Genomic DNA, 19,096 nt, shown 5'->3' on the forward strand with positions numbered 1-19,096 from the left:
ACTGTGGATTGGTGAAGTCCAAACTCTTTAGAGATGGTTTTGTAACCTTTTCCAGCCTGATGAGCATCAACAACGCTTTTTCTGAGGTCCTCAGAAATCTGCTTTGTTTGTGCCATGATACACTTCCACAAACGTGTTGTGAAGATCAGACTTTGATAGATCCCTGTTCTTTAAATAAAACAGGGTGCCCACTCACACCTGATTGTCATCCCATTGATTGAAAACACCTGACTCTAATTTCACCTTCAAATTAACTGCTAATCCTAGAGGTTCACATACTTTTGCCGCTCACAGATATGTAATATTGGATCATTTTCCTCAATAAATAATTAAATGACCAAGTATAATATTTTTGTCTCATTTGTTTAACTGGGTTCTCTTTATCTACTTTTAGGACTTGTGTGAAAATCTGATGATGTTTTAGGTCATATTTATGCAGAAATATAGAAAATTCTAAAGGGTTCACAAACTTTCAAGCGCCACTGTATAATATTTATTTACACAATGTATTATACTGCAATATACTTGTAGCTTTATACTATAATATTCTTACTTAAAAGATCACAGTGTTGAGCTGAAACTGATTGTGTAGTGATTGCAGAGGATTCAGTCTGTCTTTTGTTATGTCAATTTATTCATTTTGTTATTTTTATATGTTAATTTATGATCTATATTTATAATGCTATTTGGGTCAGAATTATGAATCAACACCACTCTTTGAACTCGACTCATTTAAAACGGATTTGTTTGAAAGAAGCAGAACAGTAGAATAAATTGTATAAAGGTTAAGGATCAGCCCATGAGAAAGCTATACATACAGCTGTAGGAAAAGGAGGGGGCCTCTGATACATAGTGTTATAATTATTATATTGTTATTGTTATAATTATTCTTATTGATTCATTTTTTGTGGTGATTCATTTTGAAACAAATCTGCTAATTAACAGCTCAAAACCCAATTCCTCGAGGGAATACGGATTGCGCTTGCGCAGTACGACCAAGCAGCAGGAGTAATTTATTTATACACCGTTTGGTCAACAGAGGGCGCTCATCGAACACGAAACTCAAGTGTACGAGTGGAGAAGCAGCCACAGGCAATTTCTCAAAAAAAAAAAAAATGCTTTGGGCTGTCTGGTAGCTGTTTAAAAAGCCTGTAGTGTAATTTAACTATAGTTAGGTTGCCGCTGGTTTGTGGTCAGTTGGATTAATTTGTAAACTGTTTGGCTGTAAATCAGCACTCCAGTATATCAAGCCTGTACATTTACACCATGATTGATCAGAATTAATATTCATTTGCAGGATTAAGAACTCTTTACTTTGTTAAGCACGATCTGGCAACCCTGGCTGGGACAGGTAGCCCATGGAGAGATGAGTGAGGCTCAGCTCATTAATCACCACTCACTGTCACTTTTTCTGAGGCGTTGTCTTTGATGTGAAACAGATATACACACACTGCAGACACGGTGTGTGTGTGTGTGTGTGTGTGTGTGTGTGTGTGTGTGTGTGTGTGTGTGTGTACCTGTATGTTTTTATTTGTTTGTTTGTTTTAATTTTATGTTCATTTATACTATATTAAAATATTATATTATATTACTAGAAGTGATGCAAATGTAAGAGTAAAATAATTTTCAATTCAACTGGCTAAAAAAATTCAGTTTCAGTTTTCACTGGGCAACAGTGAATCGAAATAATATAATATAATATAATATAATATAATATAATATAATATAATATAATATAATGAGAGATATGGATGAAGTGAAATCTAAATGTGGGTCATTTGTGATGAATAAATTCATTTAAAGTATTTACTGATGTATTAACTTTAATTCTCCAATCAGCAACATAAACTGTTTATATTTGAATGAATGAATGAATGAATGAATGTACTGTAAATGTGTTAGAGAAAGTGATGACACAAATCAGCTCCTCCTCTACATCAGCTCAGAAAAAGTTTATTGCTGAGAGTTTACTGCTCTCTTTATTGCACCAACTGTTTAAGTTTGGAGAGAAAGTGTGAAGTCGATAATTTGTTTTTTATTTATTTACTACATCTAGGAGGACATCTTCCTGGCTGATGCGCACGTCTGAGGTGGATGCTGAAGAAGCTGCTGCTGCTGCTGCTGCTGGAGGTGTGAATGTGTTTGTGGTTGAATCCCCGCAGCCTGTGGGTGTGAGGAGGCAGAATTTTAGGTGTGTGTGTGGTGTGTATTGGCTGAGCTGAAGTGCTGGAGGATGGAGGATGGAGGAGGCGCGGCGGGAGGCGACCATCAGCTCAGGACAGGAGGACAGAAGAAGGTGTGATCGCTTGATGTGGAGAGATGAACAACATCCTGATGGCCTCTCTCTCTCTCTCTCTCTCTCTCTCTCTCTCTCTCTCTCTCTCTCTCTGTGTGAAGTGTTTTTGAGTTGTAAGGCAAACGGACTTTGAAAGTTTTTCACGTTCATGTGTGATAAAGGGAACAGACATGGCAACCAAGTTCACAACCTCAACAAAACAAAACTCCCCACACACACTGTTTACACAATTCCAGCTGGACGTAGATGAACAGTGTACCAGTCAATTAGGCTGAACACTGCAACAATTAGTCTACAATAGATTACAAATGTATTAGTTAACCTCACTGGTTGTGCTCTTTATGATCTGTTTTTTGTTTTTTTTTTTATACTGCAGCAATTAGGTTAGGCTTTGTTCTAATAATAAGATATAAATAAACTCAGGTCGCATTACAAAAAAAAACCTTTCTACAGAAAACCATTTTTTCAATAATTTAATCAATGCCTAATTGTTGTTGTCAACATGATAGTATTTAATATGCTTAAACAAACTTGCAATTTCAGATTAGCTTCAGATCCTAATCCATATTTTGCCATTATAAAATCCTAACAGAAACATGCCCTCATTTATAGCTGAAAAATATTTACAATTTACCGTGAACTTGTAAAATAAAACCAGTTATTTATCCCAAACTGCTCTGGTTATCCCGAGATGGAGATCTGGAATAAAATAATGAGCGTTTACTGATTCGATTCACTTCACTGACTCGATTTACTGCTTCAATTCTTTTAAACAATTCGGTTCAAAGAGAAATTGACACCCGGAGCTGATTTATAATCCGGTTTAACGGCTCATCATACTCCATTATTACTCAAAGAAGCGACTTTGCAGTGACTTTCAGGATGATTTGTTCGAGTTGCTTCGAGTCATCCAAGAAGATCCGATACGGAACTTCTGCGACTCCCATCACTGAAAGTGGGTGGTTTCCTATCTGGCAGAGAGAAAGAGTAGGTTTATGTAAATGCTGGATTTTTAATGATATCAGGAGGACGGCCCCTGTATTCGCTGCCCAATAAAAAATGGACCCAATGCCGACACCTGCTTATAAACACAGGAAGGAAGTCCAAAGTCCTGAATTCTGCGTGCACTCGGTCGGTGTTGGGAGCGAGAGCGCGCGGGCCACAGCATGACCTCCAGCGCAGTGCAGCTCCCCGGCGGGCTGAAGGCGGATCCCGCGGCGCTCATGGCATCCCTGCAGCTAATGCCCTCACCAGTGCCCAACCCGGAGATCAAGTACACCAAGGTGGGTATAAGAGCGCTCCAGACACAACCTTTAGGACCTGACAAGGTTCAAGAGCGCGCGCGGATTTGGCGCATGGTTTGCGCGCAGTTTGGACACCAGGCGCGTGCACAAATAGTTTCACTAAAAACTTTTATTATTATTTTTATTATTATTATTTTTAAGGAAAAATGTGATGACCAACCTCCTCTTCATAGCTTCATTTCATCCTGTTCTGTAAACCCGACTGTATTTATTCATAACATGCTTAGCGCGCGCTCACGTCTTTGGTCGTTTGTCATATTAAGAATGCGTGCATGCGTACGCGCGTGCCCGTGTACATACTGTACTGTAGACATGCACTGCCACCCTCCTTTATGCAACATGCTTTTATTTATTCTCACTCTTTTGCATGGTGCATGTGTGCACACTCCACTAATGATCACTAATGTGGTCAGAGTGCCCACAAAAACACCCTGTCTAGCTCCTTGGGTGAACTTTGCATGCACGCATGTGCCCGTGTACATACTGTAGACATGCACTGCCACTCTCTTCCACTCTCCTTTATATAACATGCTTTTATTTATTCTCACTCTTTTGCATGGTGCATGTGTGCACACTCCACTAATGATCACTAATGTTGTGAGAGTGCCCACAAAAACACCCTGTCTAGCTACTTGGTTGAACTTTGCATGCATGTATGCGTGTGCCCGTGTACATACTAGAGACATGCACTGCCACTCTCCTTTATGCAACATGCTTTTATTTATTCTCACTCTTTTGCATGGTGCATGTGTGCACACTCCACTAATGATCACTAATGTTGTGAGAGTGCCCACAAAAACACCCTGTCTAGCTACTTGGTTGAACTTTGCATGCATGTATGCGTGTGCCCGTGTACATACTAGAGACATGCACTGCCACTCTCCTTTATGTAACATGCTTTTATTTATTCTCACTCTTTTGCATGGTGCATGTGTGCACACTCCACTAATGATCACTAATGTGGTGAGAGTGCCCACAAAAACACCCCGTCTAGCTACTTGGTTGAACTTTGCATGCACGCATGTGCCCGTGTACATACTGTAGACATGCACTGCCACTCTCCTTTATGTAACATGCTTTTATTTATTCTCACTCTTTTGTATGGTGCGTGTGTACACACTCCACTTATGATCACTAATATGGTGAGAGTGCCCACAAAAACACCCTGTCTAGCTGCTTCTGCACCTTGGTTGAACTTTGGAAGCAATAACGCTAACTCTTATCTGCTTTCTTCGAGTATACGGTTGTAAGATTTCCCATGCCAGAGTAGATTCAGAGCTAATGACAACGACAAGCCATTTGTCCTATAATCTGTCCGTCCTGTGTAAGTCGAAACAGTGTGTGGAAATGGTGTTATTGCATTACAAGAGAGCTTGCAGGCGATGCGCTTCATGCTTCATGCTTCATGCAGGTCTTCTAAAGGAGTGCGTGTGCAACCTGCAGTTTCAACAACAACAGTGGATACCAGGATACTTTAATAGCAAAGTTTAGGGTAGATGTCCTGAGTGATTTCTTCGGACAAAGTGAAATATTACACTACTTTGTGCGATTATGTGAAACGGACAGCTGTTTTTGTCCAGACAGAGGACATTCATTTTTGTTATAAAGTAATAAAACTTCATAATATACAAGCTCAGGAGGAAAGAGTTTGATGTGGCTGTTGATTTAAGGTGAATACCTTTATTGCTATAGTACTGGCAGGTAGGAACAGGAACAAAGTCCACTTGTGTTAGATATACAGTATACTGTAGATAGAGACTCAGGGCTTCATAGGATATCTGTAGTCTTCCACACGTACGCAGTTACATCTACTCATGTGTAATCTGAGTGTATTCTGAGGAAAGGGAGTGTGAGTTTGGGGAAGAGTATGACTCGGTGGACGAACCCTTAGGAATTTGAATTATCCGCTGTGTGTCGTTTGTAGAGGGGTAGCACTTCTGATTTACGGCTTCTACTTACATGAGCACCTCTTACAGCCTGTTACTGCTTCTTTTCATTTCACACAGTTCCTCCCTGCATACTGGATGTTAAATCACATTAAAGATACTCTTGTTTGTTTCACAAAACGATTCTCACCAGAACATTATTCAAGTTTATCTTTATGCAAGTGTTTGGTCAGATCCAAGGGGCGATGCCATTTAAAAACATTGGCAAAAAAAAAAAACCCTTCCTACTAAAACTCATCCTTATTTTCGATCCCCTTTGTATTGTATTCATGTCTTTCTGTAATATAATTGAATATATCAGTTACTGAAATGGCAAAGTAAGTAGTACAACAGAATAGAAGTTATTAATATTTTGTTCACGTTCCTGTGTAATGGCATTTCTGAACGTCTGCGAATGTCAGATTCATGTATGGCATTTACAAAGCAATTCAGTGCCAATTCAGGAAGTCCTTGTTATCCAAGTAGATATGTGGGTACATCCCTGACACCTCTGTCATTTGAACTTAGCGTTTCCCGTGATTTTTTTTTTTAATAGTCTGACCACTGTTGAAAACTAACATTTATTCTAGAGCCTTTTAAAGATACTGCAACACCCCCTTCTTCTTTTCCTGCCAGTGTAGTCCGAGCCAGCTGTAGTGGCTCTGCCAGATCTACTAAATCACTCCCCTATCAGCACTACCAGTATGTGAGGCCTCCTTTGATGCTTGTATAGTCTCCCACATTGTATACACACATATAGCATGTATGAAATGTTTTAATATGAGGAAAAACAACTTTATTTAATGTATAAGTGTAAAACACAAGTGTTTTTAAATCTGAGTACAAAGTGTTCGTTCATATTCCACAAAAAAATGAAATACCAGGTAATCTTTTACTTTTTCAGGTCTCCCTTGTTTGACTTTTCCTTACTATCTGGTTAAAAGGTACACGTACATTTTTGTCCCCCAGTAAACTACAGCCAATAAACTCTTCTGTCGAATCCCAGCAACAAGTGCATTTTGGTTTTTTTTAACCTTAAAATCTAAGTTTGATCATTTTTTCCAAGAATGTAGCAACATGCTTAATGTCATGCAGACTGATTCAGCTCAACATCACGGGTACATACAGTATGTTAGATTAAAAATATTTTTGGCAGCATATTTCGGTTTTACAGTCGCTCATAACAGCCAGATCAGCTCCCATGACAGCATCCCTCCCAATATGAGTTGAGAAAAGATGCTTCAGATTTTTATCAACCCACTCGAATACATGTCCTGTCCTTACCTCACCTTGTCACCCAGAGAAAAGGTGAGACAAGGACACACACTTGTGTTTATTACCTGACTGTTTTCACTCCCTGTCCTGGCACTACTGTGCGTGTGGACATGAGATGAGATATAAAGATTTTATTTATCTTCCTTCTGGACTGATCGCCTATTTAGATTGAGCCTTACATACCACAAACATGTAGTGTTGAAATTCTAGCTTATATCCCCTCCCGTATTTGGGAGTCTTCAGTTTTGTGTGTGTGTGCGCGTGTGTATATGAACTCCCTCAGAGGTGCAGAGAGAGAGAGAGAGAGCGATGGATGTGCAGACGGAGCGCGGGAGAACGGCTCTGTTGAAGGTGCTCTCTGTCTGCGCTCTGGCCCGCTGGTCTGATAGCAGCTCAGAGGAAGCCATAAATTAGCCTCCCCTGAAGGGGAATTATTGATGGTTTCTCTGTTTGCGGCTCTCAGATGGCAGGGAAGGCGGGAAAGAGACGGAAGGAGAGGTACATGAGTTTGCGTATTTTCGGGTAATTGATTGAGGCTCCGGGACCTTTCCATGGGAGAGAGACTGGGAGGAATCTCTGTGCTAATTTTACCTCCCATGATGGTGATGATGATGATGGTGATGATGATGATGATGATGGTGATGATGTACTCACACCAACTTGGTACTGAAGTTGACATATTATCAAAGAATAAATTTCTACAATAAATAAATAAATAAATCCATACCATTACTCTGAAAGACATTACATTTTCTTCCTTAATATCTATTTTTTCTATAAACAGATTTACGAGACACGAGGGAAAGTAATACTGGAGTAATACCATCGAAGTTTTTGTTTTAATTTTTTTTTCCGAACGTTAGTCATTACCGAGTTCACCTTTTCCAAACTCTTTATTCCTCTCTTTCTCATCTTAGCACATCAGTTCATTTCATGACCAAAATGGACTTCATCTATCAAAACACCACAAACACATGTTTTATCGGTAAATCAGTGTGTGAGCGCACGAGGACAGGGAACTGTCGTGCTGTCACGTGCACATGTCTACATGGGGTTTTTCTCTCTTTCGTTATTGGCTGCAAGAATTTTTAATTTTGAAGACTGTCTTCACTAAATCAATAATACAACAATAAAATAAAATATGTATTTACAGTTTGGATCAGATACAGCGGAGAAGTAAACTCAGTAATGCTTGTGAGCAATTATCTCATCTCATCTCATTATCTCTAGCCGCTTTATCCTTCTACAGGGTCGCAGGCAAGCTGGAGCCTATCCCAGCTGACTACGGGCGAAAGGCGGGGTACACCCTGGACAAGTTGCCAGGTCATCACAGGGCTCTTGTGAGCAATTATTTAAAAATAAAATAAAAAACAAGCCTGTAAGATTATGCATATCAGTAGGACAAACAGCAGTATTTCCATTCACCTTTGTGTAAACGTTTATATCCACTAAAATAATTCGGTGTGACTATTTCACTTTGGCATCCTCTGAGTTAATGATTTAAATCGTTTTATACTGTAGTTAATATTTTTGCCTGATAAGGAGGTCTACGATGTTGAAGTGTCTGTAAACCACTCATGCGGATGAGGAATTCATGCTGGAGAAATCAGATGTGGGTTAATATTAATTATTCTATCCACGTTCACTGGATATGAGCAATCGCACGCTCTGATTGGCTGCTCTACTACTACTCTACTACTAGGCTATCAGATCATATATCGTAAGTAGAGAAAAACAAAATGGCAGCGCGTTATGCTGAACCAACCGAGAATGAAATAAAAACTCTACTTGAAAACAAAACACCAAAAAATGCAAAAAAAAAAAGCAACAAAATATGAAATAAAAGTATTTGATAGTAAGTATGTAGATTATCTTTTTTAATTTTCAAGAACCATTATTATTATTATTATTATTATTATTATTATTATTATTATTATAGCATTTTTCACAAATTGCTCCTGTCATTTCACCGGTTTGTTTACATTCTAAGCGGAAATGATTCTGTCGGACGTTTTGTATAAAGGTTTTATTGATTGAATTTCCAAAAAATAAAAATGCTCCGTTTCCCAAAATCCAGTGAATGTGGATAGAATAAAACAGTTATTCTGCTCAGTCTCGTCGTGCATGGCTAATAGCCTATTTGGCGTGTAATAATTGTTAAATGGAGCGGTTTGAATGTATTTTGATTCGGCGAATTAGGGCTCAGTGTGCGTCTGGCCCAGTGAGTCGTTCTATACATGTCGATTGTATGAAGCACTCGGTTGTCCCTCATCACCGAAATGTTTTCACTCCGCATTATCCGTTTATAAAACGCTGCAGCCTTCCTGCATTCACGCTTGAATTTCTTGCCCTCCGTGTCAGCAGTTAAGGGTTTAAGCGTCCGGCTGGAGTGAGAGCTTTTGTAAACTAATCTGGGGGACAGCTTGTGTGAATGAGGTAGGCTCCATCAATCCGTCAGTGGGTGAGCTAGAGCAGCTGGGGGTGTTTGGGGCTCCCCTGCTCTGGGTGCTGTCCAGCGGGCTGTAATATATGGCCGTGTCTGACTGGGAGGGTCAGTGGCCCTGGTTCGCGAGAGCCTGCCCCCCACTTCTGGAGTTTTTCACTTCAAAACGCACCATCTCTCCCTGAGATCCACATCAAACAGCGCCCAAGGTAGAGGGTACATGCAGAGGCCGCTGATTTATTATAAGCAGCGCGGTGAGGACTCTCCGTATCGGTCTCTTGGGTTCCCCCTCATATCTCCTCCTTGCTTAATCTCTTCTTTCTTACTTCTCCCTTGTATTGTCTTTGGCCTTTTCTTTATTTCTCACTCTCTCGGTGGGTAAACATGCCCTGAAAAGATCTATTTGTCCTTGTCTCATCATGTTGTTTACCCTCATCTCTCCATGCTTAATTTTACAAAAATCACAAACTTCAGAGAAACGAGCTAATTAATCCATAACGGGTGATTGGCAGGCGTGTTATTTTTGCACTGGAGTGATGAATTGAATCGCAGATGTTATTTATTTATCTCTTCCATGTGCTTCATCTGCCCACTCCAGTGCTTTGCAGAAACGTCATCTGATCTTTCACAAGATAGAAGCTACAGTATGAAACAATTTATACAGACACTGGAGTTTTGTAACAAAAGGTGCATTTCCACAGGAGGAGCTCTGATAAATGAACGGAGGATTGTAGATAAATACGTACTGTATTATATACAGCTATGGGAAAAATTAAGAGACCACGTTTCATGGTGGTCATCATTAAAAGTGGTCTCTTAATCTTAATTTTTTGCCATAAATGTTTATTGTATGTTTAACAGTTATTCCACGAAATCGAGTCGTACATGAACTGATAGCCGACGAGGCACGTAGCACCGAATTGGCTATAAGCCATGTACAACGAGATTGAGTGGAATAACTGTTTTATTCTATCCATATTCACTGGATTTTGACAAACAGAGCATTTTTATTTATTTATTTTTTTGCAAATTTGATAAAAAAACTTTATACAAAAATGTAATAATAATAATAATAATAATACAATTCTTGAAACATAAAGAAAGATACGTTCTTACTATCAAATACTTTCATTCCATATTTTCTTGCTTTTTTTGTATTTTAGGGGGTTTTGTTTTCAAGTAGTTTTTATTTCGTCCTTGGTTGGTTCAGTAACACGCTCCGCCGTTTTGTTTTTCTCTACTCATGGTATATGAGCTGATATCCTAGTAGTAGAGCAGCCAATCAGAGTGTGTGATTGCTCATATCCAGTGAATGTGGATAGAATAAAAATCGTTATATTGTATATAAATTGTTTGTATTTTCACCACACTGTAAATTGTTATCTAAAAGAACAGAAGTGTTTAGGTCATTTCAGGACGTGGTTAAATACAGCAATTTGTGCTGTTCTTTATTGTTTTTTGCTTCGTTGTGTGAATGTCAACAAGACTTTTAATGCATAACAGAAGCATTTCACTTTGTTCATCGCTGATTTAAAAAAAAAAAACAGTCCATAGTAATTGCTTCTCAGAAAAAAAATGCAGCTCTTTAAACATTTAAGAGGGTTGTTCATTCTGTGTTACTTACATTTGACTTGCATTTGACCAATCAGACCCATACAGTATGAAAATCACCACCAAAACACTTCCTGGTTCTTTCCTGGAACTGCAGCCAGGAGCTGAAATCAGCCTTAGATTCTCCAGTGGTAATGCACCTAATGCTCCAGAGTTTCTGCATTCCTAACAAAGTTCCTTCGGTGGAACTGAGCCGAAGGATATCTCTGAGTCTTATTGCTGAAATGAAGCTGCACCATATCACACCACAGGGGGAGTGAGAGTGACAGAGACAAGTGAGAGAATGTGAGTTTGTGTGAGACGGAGAAAGAAAAATGAAGTGCAAACTTTGTGAAAACGTATGTTTTAATTTTTCATGCTGCTCCTTTGCCTGTAATGCTAACAATTATCAATGTCTTGAAATGTGTCCAGTAAAAGAGCAGAAGGAGAAAGCAGCTTGATTGGAAAGGATATGAAACTTCCTGTGTGGACTGAACCCACAGCTGCAGGTGCCCTGCTAGGATCCAACTGCCTCTGGAATTTTGGCCTGTTATGCATAACCACACATATAAATTTCATTTTTTTTTCATTCGTCTCCTATTAAAAAAAAAAGTCCTAGAAAAAAAATGCTACTAAATATTCCTCATCTGTGTGAGCTATGAGAAGGTGCTAGGGGCCAAACAGATGTTGCACTGGCCGCATTATGAGCTTTGGCATCCTCTGCCCCCGCGGTCCAGCCGAGCCTCGAGAGAGCGCGAGCGGATCAGCGTAACCGTGGCCGCTAGGGTCTCGACTTTCTCCTTCCTCACTGGCTCCAGGGTCCAAAGGAACTCCCTCTTCCTGTGTGAAGTAATAGGCTCGATCAGAACCCCGGCGTTAAGTAGAAGCAGAGTGTTGCACACATCGCGTGCTGTAACTCCCACTCCCAAAATCTGTTTATAATAGGTGCATCTCATCACCGTGTTAGTGCTGCAAACAAGGACTGTCAGAAGCAAGAGATTGGCAGTCTTAAGAGAAAAGCGAAGAGCTTTCTAAACACTTGCAGCTGGTCTGTAACATGTGCACGCAGACCCAGTGTGTCCTCACTGTCCACTTTTCCCATCAGGCCCAGCTAACTTGTTAGATGGTGACACAACCCAACAGTCTCCCCATTTGTCCATCTGGCCATGCATACTAAATGATGAGAAAAGTGTCTTGCAATCAATTATTGAATCGAAACTATTTCAGATGTTCTTTTTCTTATTGCTCTGCTGCCTAAACACAAAAGTTGCAGATCTTAGACTACCAATAATGTCTTCACTATTCATCCCTGAGAATGGTGTTTTGATCTCCCGTGTCGCCTCTCTGACGTCTCTGGGAGCGCTGCAAAGAAAAGTAAAACGTTGATCGATCTGAAATTTTGCACCTTTGCACTTGCGCTCTAAGGCTTTTCTTTTTTGCCGAAGCAAAAGTGCAGTTTAGCGAAACCTCGAGTGTTGATTTACGGTGCAGCCCTGTCGCCCTTAATCAACTCTCTCAATAGGACGAGACAAAAGTGGGAGCGCCCCCTGAGCTCAGGGAAGTCTGGGCCAAATGGCCTCCGACGCTTGCGCTTTTCTAGCCGTGATTTAGATGGCGGCTCGGCCCTCTGTGCTGGTCGGAGGTGCCGTTAGCGTGGGGCTATTCGGTGCATTCTTCCCCTCTCGCCTGATTTAGGGCGTTCCAAAAGAGCGACCCCTATAAATTTAAAAACTAATTCTGTGCTCTATAGGCCTTTCTGTTTTTGTAACGCACAACGAGGCCACTGACACTTTTATGAAGTGCTCTTAATGAGTGCCCGATTAAAGGTGATGTAAGGCGAGTGAGAGAGACGTTGGATCTGCGTGCTGTCAGAGCAGAAGAGGGAGTTTAATGCAGATTCATTGAAAGGGAATTACAGAGTGGTACAGGCTGATACTGAAAACTTACAACATCTGTGTGCGAGTTATTCATGCCCAAGGTTTCTTCCCTGAAGTCAGGCCAACTTTTATGGAGAAAAAAGCAAAAAAAAAAAAAAAACGCAAAACAGAGAGACGTTGAAAGTCTTGAAGTTCTTCCAAATGAGTGCACATTTTCGACGTCCTAAAACATAAACACCGTATACGATTTACAGCCAATTAAATTGTACTTAAGCCTGAAAGTTTATGCTGGTAAACAAACCAAAGGGCTCGCAAAGCCCAAGGCAGTGGGACACTTGAACTTGGCACCGGGATTTGTTTGAACCGAAGATCTTCCTCTGCCTGAGTGTGAGTAAATGTATATGTTTGCAACTCTGAGCCAGAACATGTTTTTATAACACCTCATCCGTCAGAGCAGCTGCCGGCAACTGAAAACAATTTCCAAGCAATCACAGTTTGCACGAGCTGACTGTGCTCATTGGCTGCTGGAACACCAGCGTAATCCGTTTACACACTGCAAGGCTCCGATTAAATATTTGGCTCTGCCTTCAAATCAGATCACACCTGACATTTCTGGCATGGAACCAGACCTACACGGGGTTTCACTGGTTGCAGAACACAACTTGTTGCAACTTTAAAGATTTCACATCTTCCACTCGGTGCTCCATAGACGTATTTTGGTTTGGCCTTTTATCGAGCTTGAAAAATGCAGGATTTGGAATCTGAGGCAGTTGTTTAACGGACCACTTCCTTTAACACATCGCAGAGCCAGAGTGCCGCACGTGTTTTATGATCTCGTAAACGAGCAGCAATGTTGTGAAATCTGTGTGTGTGCGCGTGTGTGTGTGTGTGTAGCGTGTGAGAGCAATTGAATGTCTCGGTATGTACTGTATATGTGTGAAAGTGAGTGTCTATTTGAGAAAGTGAGGATGTGTGTGCTCTTCTGTGTGCCAGACAGAGAGTAAGTGGTATGTGAGTAAAAGTGAATGTGTATGCGTAATGCGTGCGCATGTGTGTGTGTGTGTGTGTATGTGTGTGTGTGTGTGTGTGTACTTGCTACATATTGAGGACCGGAACATGCATTTTACCAACGGAGTTTACCAACCAAAGACTTTTTTGGGAAGTGAGGACATTTTGGCTGGTCCTTACTTCTTCAAAGGGCTGTTTGAGGGTTAAGACTTAGGGTTCAGGTTAGTATCAGGTTTAGATTAGGGTTGGGGTTGGGGTTAGGGTTAGGCAGTTAGTTGTGATGGTTAAGGTTAGGGTTGGGGCTGGGGAATGCATTATGTCAGTGAGTCCCCACAAAGATAAAAGTACAAGAGTGTGTGTATTTGTGTGTTTGAGTGTGTGTGTGTGTGTGTTTGCTACATATTGAGGACTGGAACATGCATTTTACCAACGGAGTTTACCAACCAAAGTCTTTTTTGGGAAGTGAGGACATTTTGGCTGGTCCTTACTTCTTCAAAGGGCTGTTTGAGGGTTAAGACTTAGGGTTCAGGTTAGTATCAGGTTTAGATTAGGGTTGGGGTTGGGGTTAGGGTTAGGCATTTAGTTGTGATGGTTAAGGTTAGGGTTGGGGCTGGGGAATGCATTATGTCAGTGAGTCCCCACAAAGATAAAAGTACAAGAATGTGTGTGTGTGTGTGTGTGTGTGTGTGTGTGTGTGTGTGTGTGTGTACTTGCTACATATTGAGGACTGGAACATGCATTTTACCAACGGAGTTTACCAACCAAAGACTTTTTTGGGAAGTGAGGACATTTTGGCTGGTCCTTACTTCTTCAAAGGGCTGTTTGAGGGTTAAGACTTAGGGTTCAGGTTAGTATCAGGTTTAGATTAGGGTTGGGGTTGGGGTTAGGGTTAGGCAGTTAGTTGTGATGGTTAAGGTTAGGGTTGGGGCTGGGGAATGCATTATGTCAGTGAGTCCCCACAAAGATAAAAGTACAAGAATGTGTGTGTATTTGTGTGTTTGAGTGTGTGTGTGTGTGTGTGTGTGTGTGTGTGTGTGTGTGTGTGTGTATGTTTTTATATACTACCGAGGACCAAATGCCCCCACAAGGATAGTAAAATCTGACAATTTCGACCTTTTGGGGATATTTGGATGGTCCCCACAAGGAAATGGCTGTTGTTGTGTTTTTTAAACAAAAATAAAAAAAAAATAGCCAAAAAGTTTCCTTTACATTACTGAGGTTAAGGGTAAGGTGCAGGCACAGCATTCATTAACTGCAATAATAATTATGTCAGTGGAACGTCCTCACAAGGATAGTGAGACAAACATGTGTTTGTGTGCTTGTGTGTGTGCGTTTGCGTGTGTGTGTGTGTGCATGTGTGCGTGTGTGTGTGTGTGTGTGTGTGTGTGTGTGTGTGTGTGTGTGTGTGTATAATAGGGATTTATTTCCTCCTGTTCCCCCGCTACTCTCTGTCCGGTGGCTGCATCACTCCCCAGAGACAAATCCTGCAAACAGTGCTGCAGATTCCCAGAGATTCTTCCTTCACACACACACACACACACACACACACACACACACACACACACACACACACACACACACCTTACTATCCATGTGAGGACCTCTCATTAGCATAATGATTACTATAACTAATTAATAGCTCCATCTAAATCGAACGCTAACTTTATCGTCAGGAACCAAAAGAAAATCTTTTAACTTGTATAGTTTTTATATAAAATTTGCAGGTTGTTTTTTTTTTTTTTGGATGAGCCAGAGGTGTCCATAAGGTAATTTTGAATTATTTAAAGATTTAAAATACTACTACCCATATCAATTCATATTTTTAAAAGGATAATAATGTTTTAAAAATAATCACTAAAAAATATACACCTGCATTATTTACTTTTTTAAATCCAAGCATAAATTTACATAGATTACATTAAAACACATAACATGATTAGAACTGATCAAATTACATGTAGGTCTTTGTGGGCTTATTTCTTGTCATGTAATGTGTGTAATGTTATAGATTAATAATGGATGTTAAATATTAACTTACGCACGCAATCGTTATTCATTTGTAAAACAAACTTCGATTAATACAGGTGTTGATTGCTTTATTACGGTGTCGTAAAGTTCATTAATAACAAATATAATGTTAGTAAGAGAACTGTATAGTTAAGCCCAAAGAAACAACAGCTGATATAGTCGGGGGGCAGCAATAATTTTACATTTGTTATGTGAATTGTAGTTTTTATCAAAGCCAATTGTACAAAATCACTAATGTAGCAAATGAGTTATAGTGAATTTTGTTGCCTATGAGCTCTCACCTACTGTAAGTGGTTTCTGTGTGTGTGTGTAAAGAGCCATGAAGAGCAATCTCCTCTGACCCGTCTGTTATAAACACAAGCTAAGGGTCCCAGCAGGGGTGCCAGAGAAATCCAATCCTACATGCACACAAGGAAATCGAGCTATTGTGTGAGGTACATTGTGCACCCGAGCCACAGGTGGCGCTACACGCCCCATCGTGTTGGTACACTTCCGGTTGTCGTCATGAAGAAGAGCTATTCAAGAGTATAAACAAAGTTATCAGTTCCGTGTTCTGCTCGCCATTTTCTCTTCTTCGTTCGTTCGTTCTCCTTGTTCCTCCTGACCTCTTCTGCTGCTCGCTACTACTACTGTTGTCATGCTGACCAAGGCTGTTGCGTTTCCCGCTTGTGGTCTCGTCACTCGTCACTTCCGGAAGGGGCAGTGCTGAAGTAAGTAGCTCGACTACGTAGCTCGATAGGGTTTACATGCACTAAGTAGCTCGGCTGCAATCGCATAATCTAGGTCGCGTAGCTCGATTACGAGAAATCCAGTTCGGTTCGATTTCAGCCGAGCTAAGGTGTTTCCATGGCATTTAGAACTTCGATTTCAGTCGAGCTACGGCAGAAATTCGATTTTCTCTATGTGCATGTAAACGCACTGCTTGAGCTGACTGTTTTTGTTTTCTTCCTCTGTAGATTTTCATCAATAACGAATGGCACGATTCAGTGAGCGGGAAAACGTTCTCCACATACAACCCTGCCACCGGGGAGAAGATCTGTGACATACAAGAGGCTGACAAGGTAAAAGTTAGCACTCTCATTCTGCAAAATCTTTCAAAAAAGAAAGAAAAAGGTATGGGACATGAACTCACCAATCAATCGTTAGCCATTTTTTATACAAAGGAACATATTACAGTTACAAACTGTAACATATTATAGTTGAGCACTTGAGGGTTAAGGGTCTTGCTCAAGGATGTGACTGTGGTTTCCAGTGACGAGTACAGAACTAACCACTAAGCCACCACTATATTCTCAGGCATTATGAGTTTAGCTACAGAGTACCTCAGCCAAGAGAAATACTAAAAAAAAAAACCTTCAGCTTTATTAAAGCCTTGAAACTTGTATAAGCTTTAGACGCCATTACTCTGTCCTTCAGTGTTGATGCTCATCATACATCAGGGGTTTTATTAACAGAAAAGACAAGTTTCCACTCCTCCTATAACAATGCAAGAAAAGGTTTACCATGGTCAGGGTTGAGCTCTGATGATGGATCACAGAAGAGGACAAGTACTTTAGGTCTAATCATAGAATTCTGAGAGTCTACATTTATCCAGAATGTTTTATCCCCATCCAAAACCTGTCATGAAGTTAAGGCATAGTCACGTCTTGAGCATGAACCATGTGGTCAGATGAAAAAAATGTTCTCTTAAGGGTTCCTCCTTAACAGCTACTGCGTTAGATCCTTCTGATTGAAATAGTAAAGAAGGAAGGGACATTCTATCTCCGATAGTAATTTGAGATAGAACGAGGCCCCAAGTGTAGGGGGGGAAATCAGTCAGATGTTCTCCATAGAGATAACCAGTGAGTAAGACATTCCAGCCTGACAAAGTTCCTTCTGTCTGTCACCAGACACTTCAGCTCATGGTATTGCTCCTCCAAGTGCCAATAAAATTCTCTTGTTGCTTTCTGTGGTTTTCGAAATCAGTGACGAGCGCCAAAAGATTCTAAACCACAATGAAATCTGGATGAAACCTGATCTAAATACATAATGATAGAACCAATTTACGCAGTTTGGTGATGGAAGGAAATGTCTGCATTAACAAACTGAGGGTTTCTAGTTAACCTGATATCGCACAAAACAAACTGTACGTCTCTCACACAAAGAGACTAGACAGACTATCAGGACGCTGACCTGCCAGCATAATGGCCTGGTGATGGGAATCGATAATTTAGTACTAAAGCAGTAATATTAGACTATGTGTATTATCCATACATGTCAGTTTTTCTTCTAACATGTGCCAGCCAAAGGTCTGGCATTGGTGTGCTGTGTTGAACAGGATCTTCATGTGAGGTTTTCTTACATGAGAGAAGCCAGTTTTCACTCACTATGTGAATAAGAGTCCAAAATCTGACAGAAGAGCCCACATTTAGTCTGAAACCCAGGCTTGTGGAAAAACAGAGTGGACGAAGGAAGAGCAGTAAGCTGACAGAACACGCAACTGCTAGAGCTATTGAGGTTCATCCGGAATCACTGGATTTCATTTGTCCCAGATGTGCATATACACCTGTTTATGGGATAAAGCTATACCGCACTGTTAAAAATGTCCCTCTGGTCCCATCATTTCCACTTGTTCTTTCTGTCTCTCCAGAGTATTTTATGTTTACTCTTTCTGTCTCAGGCGGATGTGGATAAAGCAGTCCAGGCTGCTCGCTTGGCCTTCTCTCTGGGATCAGTATGGAGGAGGATGGACTCGTGTGACAGAGGGAGGCTGCTTTCTAAGCTGGCAGATCTGGTGGAGCGTGACCGTGCCTACCTCGCTGTAAGTGTGCCTCTGTGGACTTTATACACACACATAGACCAACACAGACATGCAATGCATGTGCAAACTCAGAAGGACCATAAATGGCATCCAAGTCTCTTGAACAGTCCAGGAGAACAGTAGGAAGTCAATGAAACTGGATTTGTGGCGCAATCTTCAAAAAATTGGATGCGCCTTTGGAAAAGATCAGAATCAAGCATCACTAGCGTTACACGTCGGTCTGATAATACAACAGCCAACGACAATGGAAAACAACAGCGAGAGAACAAGATTATTACCAACCACATCAGCGACTGTGCATTAAAGTCACAAATAAATCTGTAGAGTCTTATAATCTCATGTCCAAACCAAACCATAGAAACAAAACCACCCCAAAGATCATTTTTTAAATGTTGTTACGTTTATGATGCACTGTGTTTAAGGATACTATAAGTTTCGAACTCCATGTCCAGCTTGTTTATTAAATAGTAATAATTACATAGTAGGGTTTGCCGAACAGTATCTGTGTTTCTAGTGTAATATTCTCTCAGTCGAATGGTTGTGAATTGCT

At 40.6% G+C, this 19,096-nt stretch overlaps 1 protein-coding gene across 1 annotated transcript in view; it reads left to right on the forward strand.

The window, feature by feature from the left end:
- The first annotated feature begins 3,306 nt into the window (after positions 1–3,306).
- Positions 3,307–19,096, forward strand: part of aldh1a2 (aldehyde dehydrogenase 1 family, member A2) — a 48,002-nt gene continuing 32,212 nt past the window's right edge. The window contains exons 1-3 of the mRNA XM_060911644.1: positions 3,307–3,579; positions 16,703–16,807; positions 18,406–18,546. Coding sequence (XP_060767627.1) covers positions 3,463–3,579; positions 16,703–16,807; positions 18,406–18,546 — 363 coding nt within the window. The 5' untranslated portion in view covers positions 3,307–3,462. The remainder of the gene's footprint in view (positions 3,580–16,702; positions 16,808–18,405; positions 18,547–19,096) is intronic.

The sequence above is a fragment of the Neoarius graeffei genome, chromosome 27, assembly GCF_027579695.1.
Source record: "Neoarius graeffei isolate fNeoGra1 chromosome 27, fNeoGra1.pri, whole genome shotgun sequence".
Classification (NCBI taxonomy): Eukaryota; Metazoa; Chordata; class Actinopteri; order Siluriformes; family Ariidae; genus Neoarius; species Neoarius graeffei.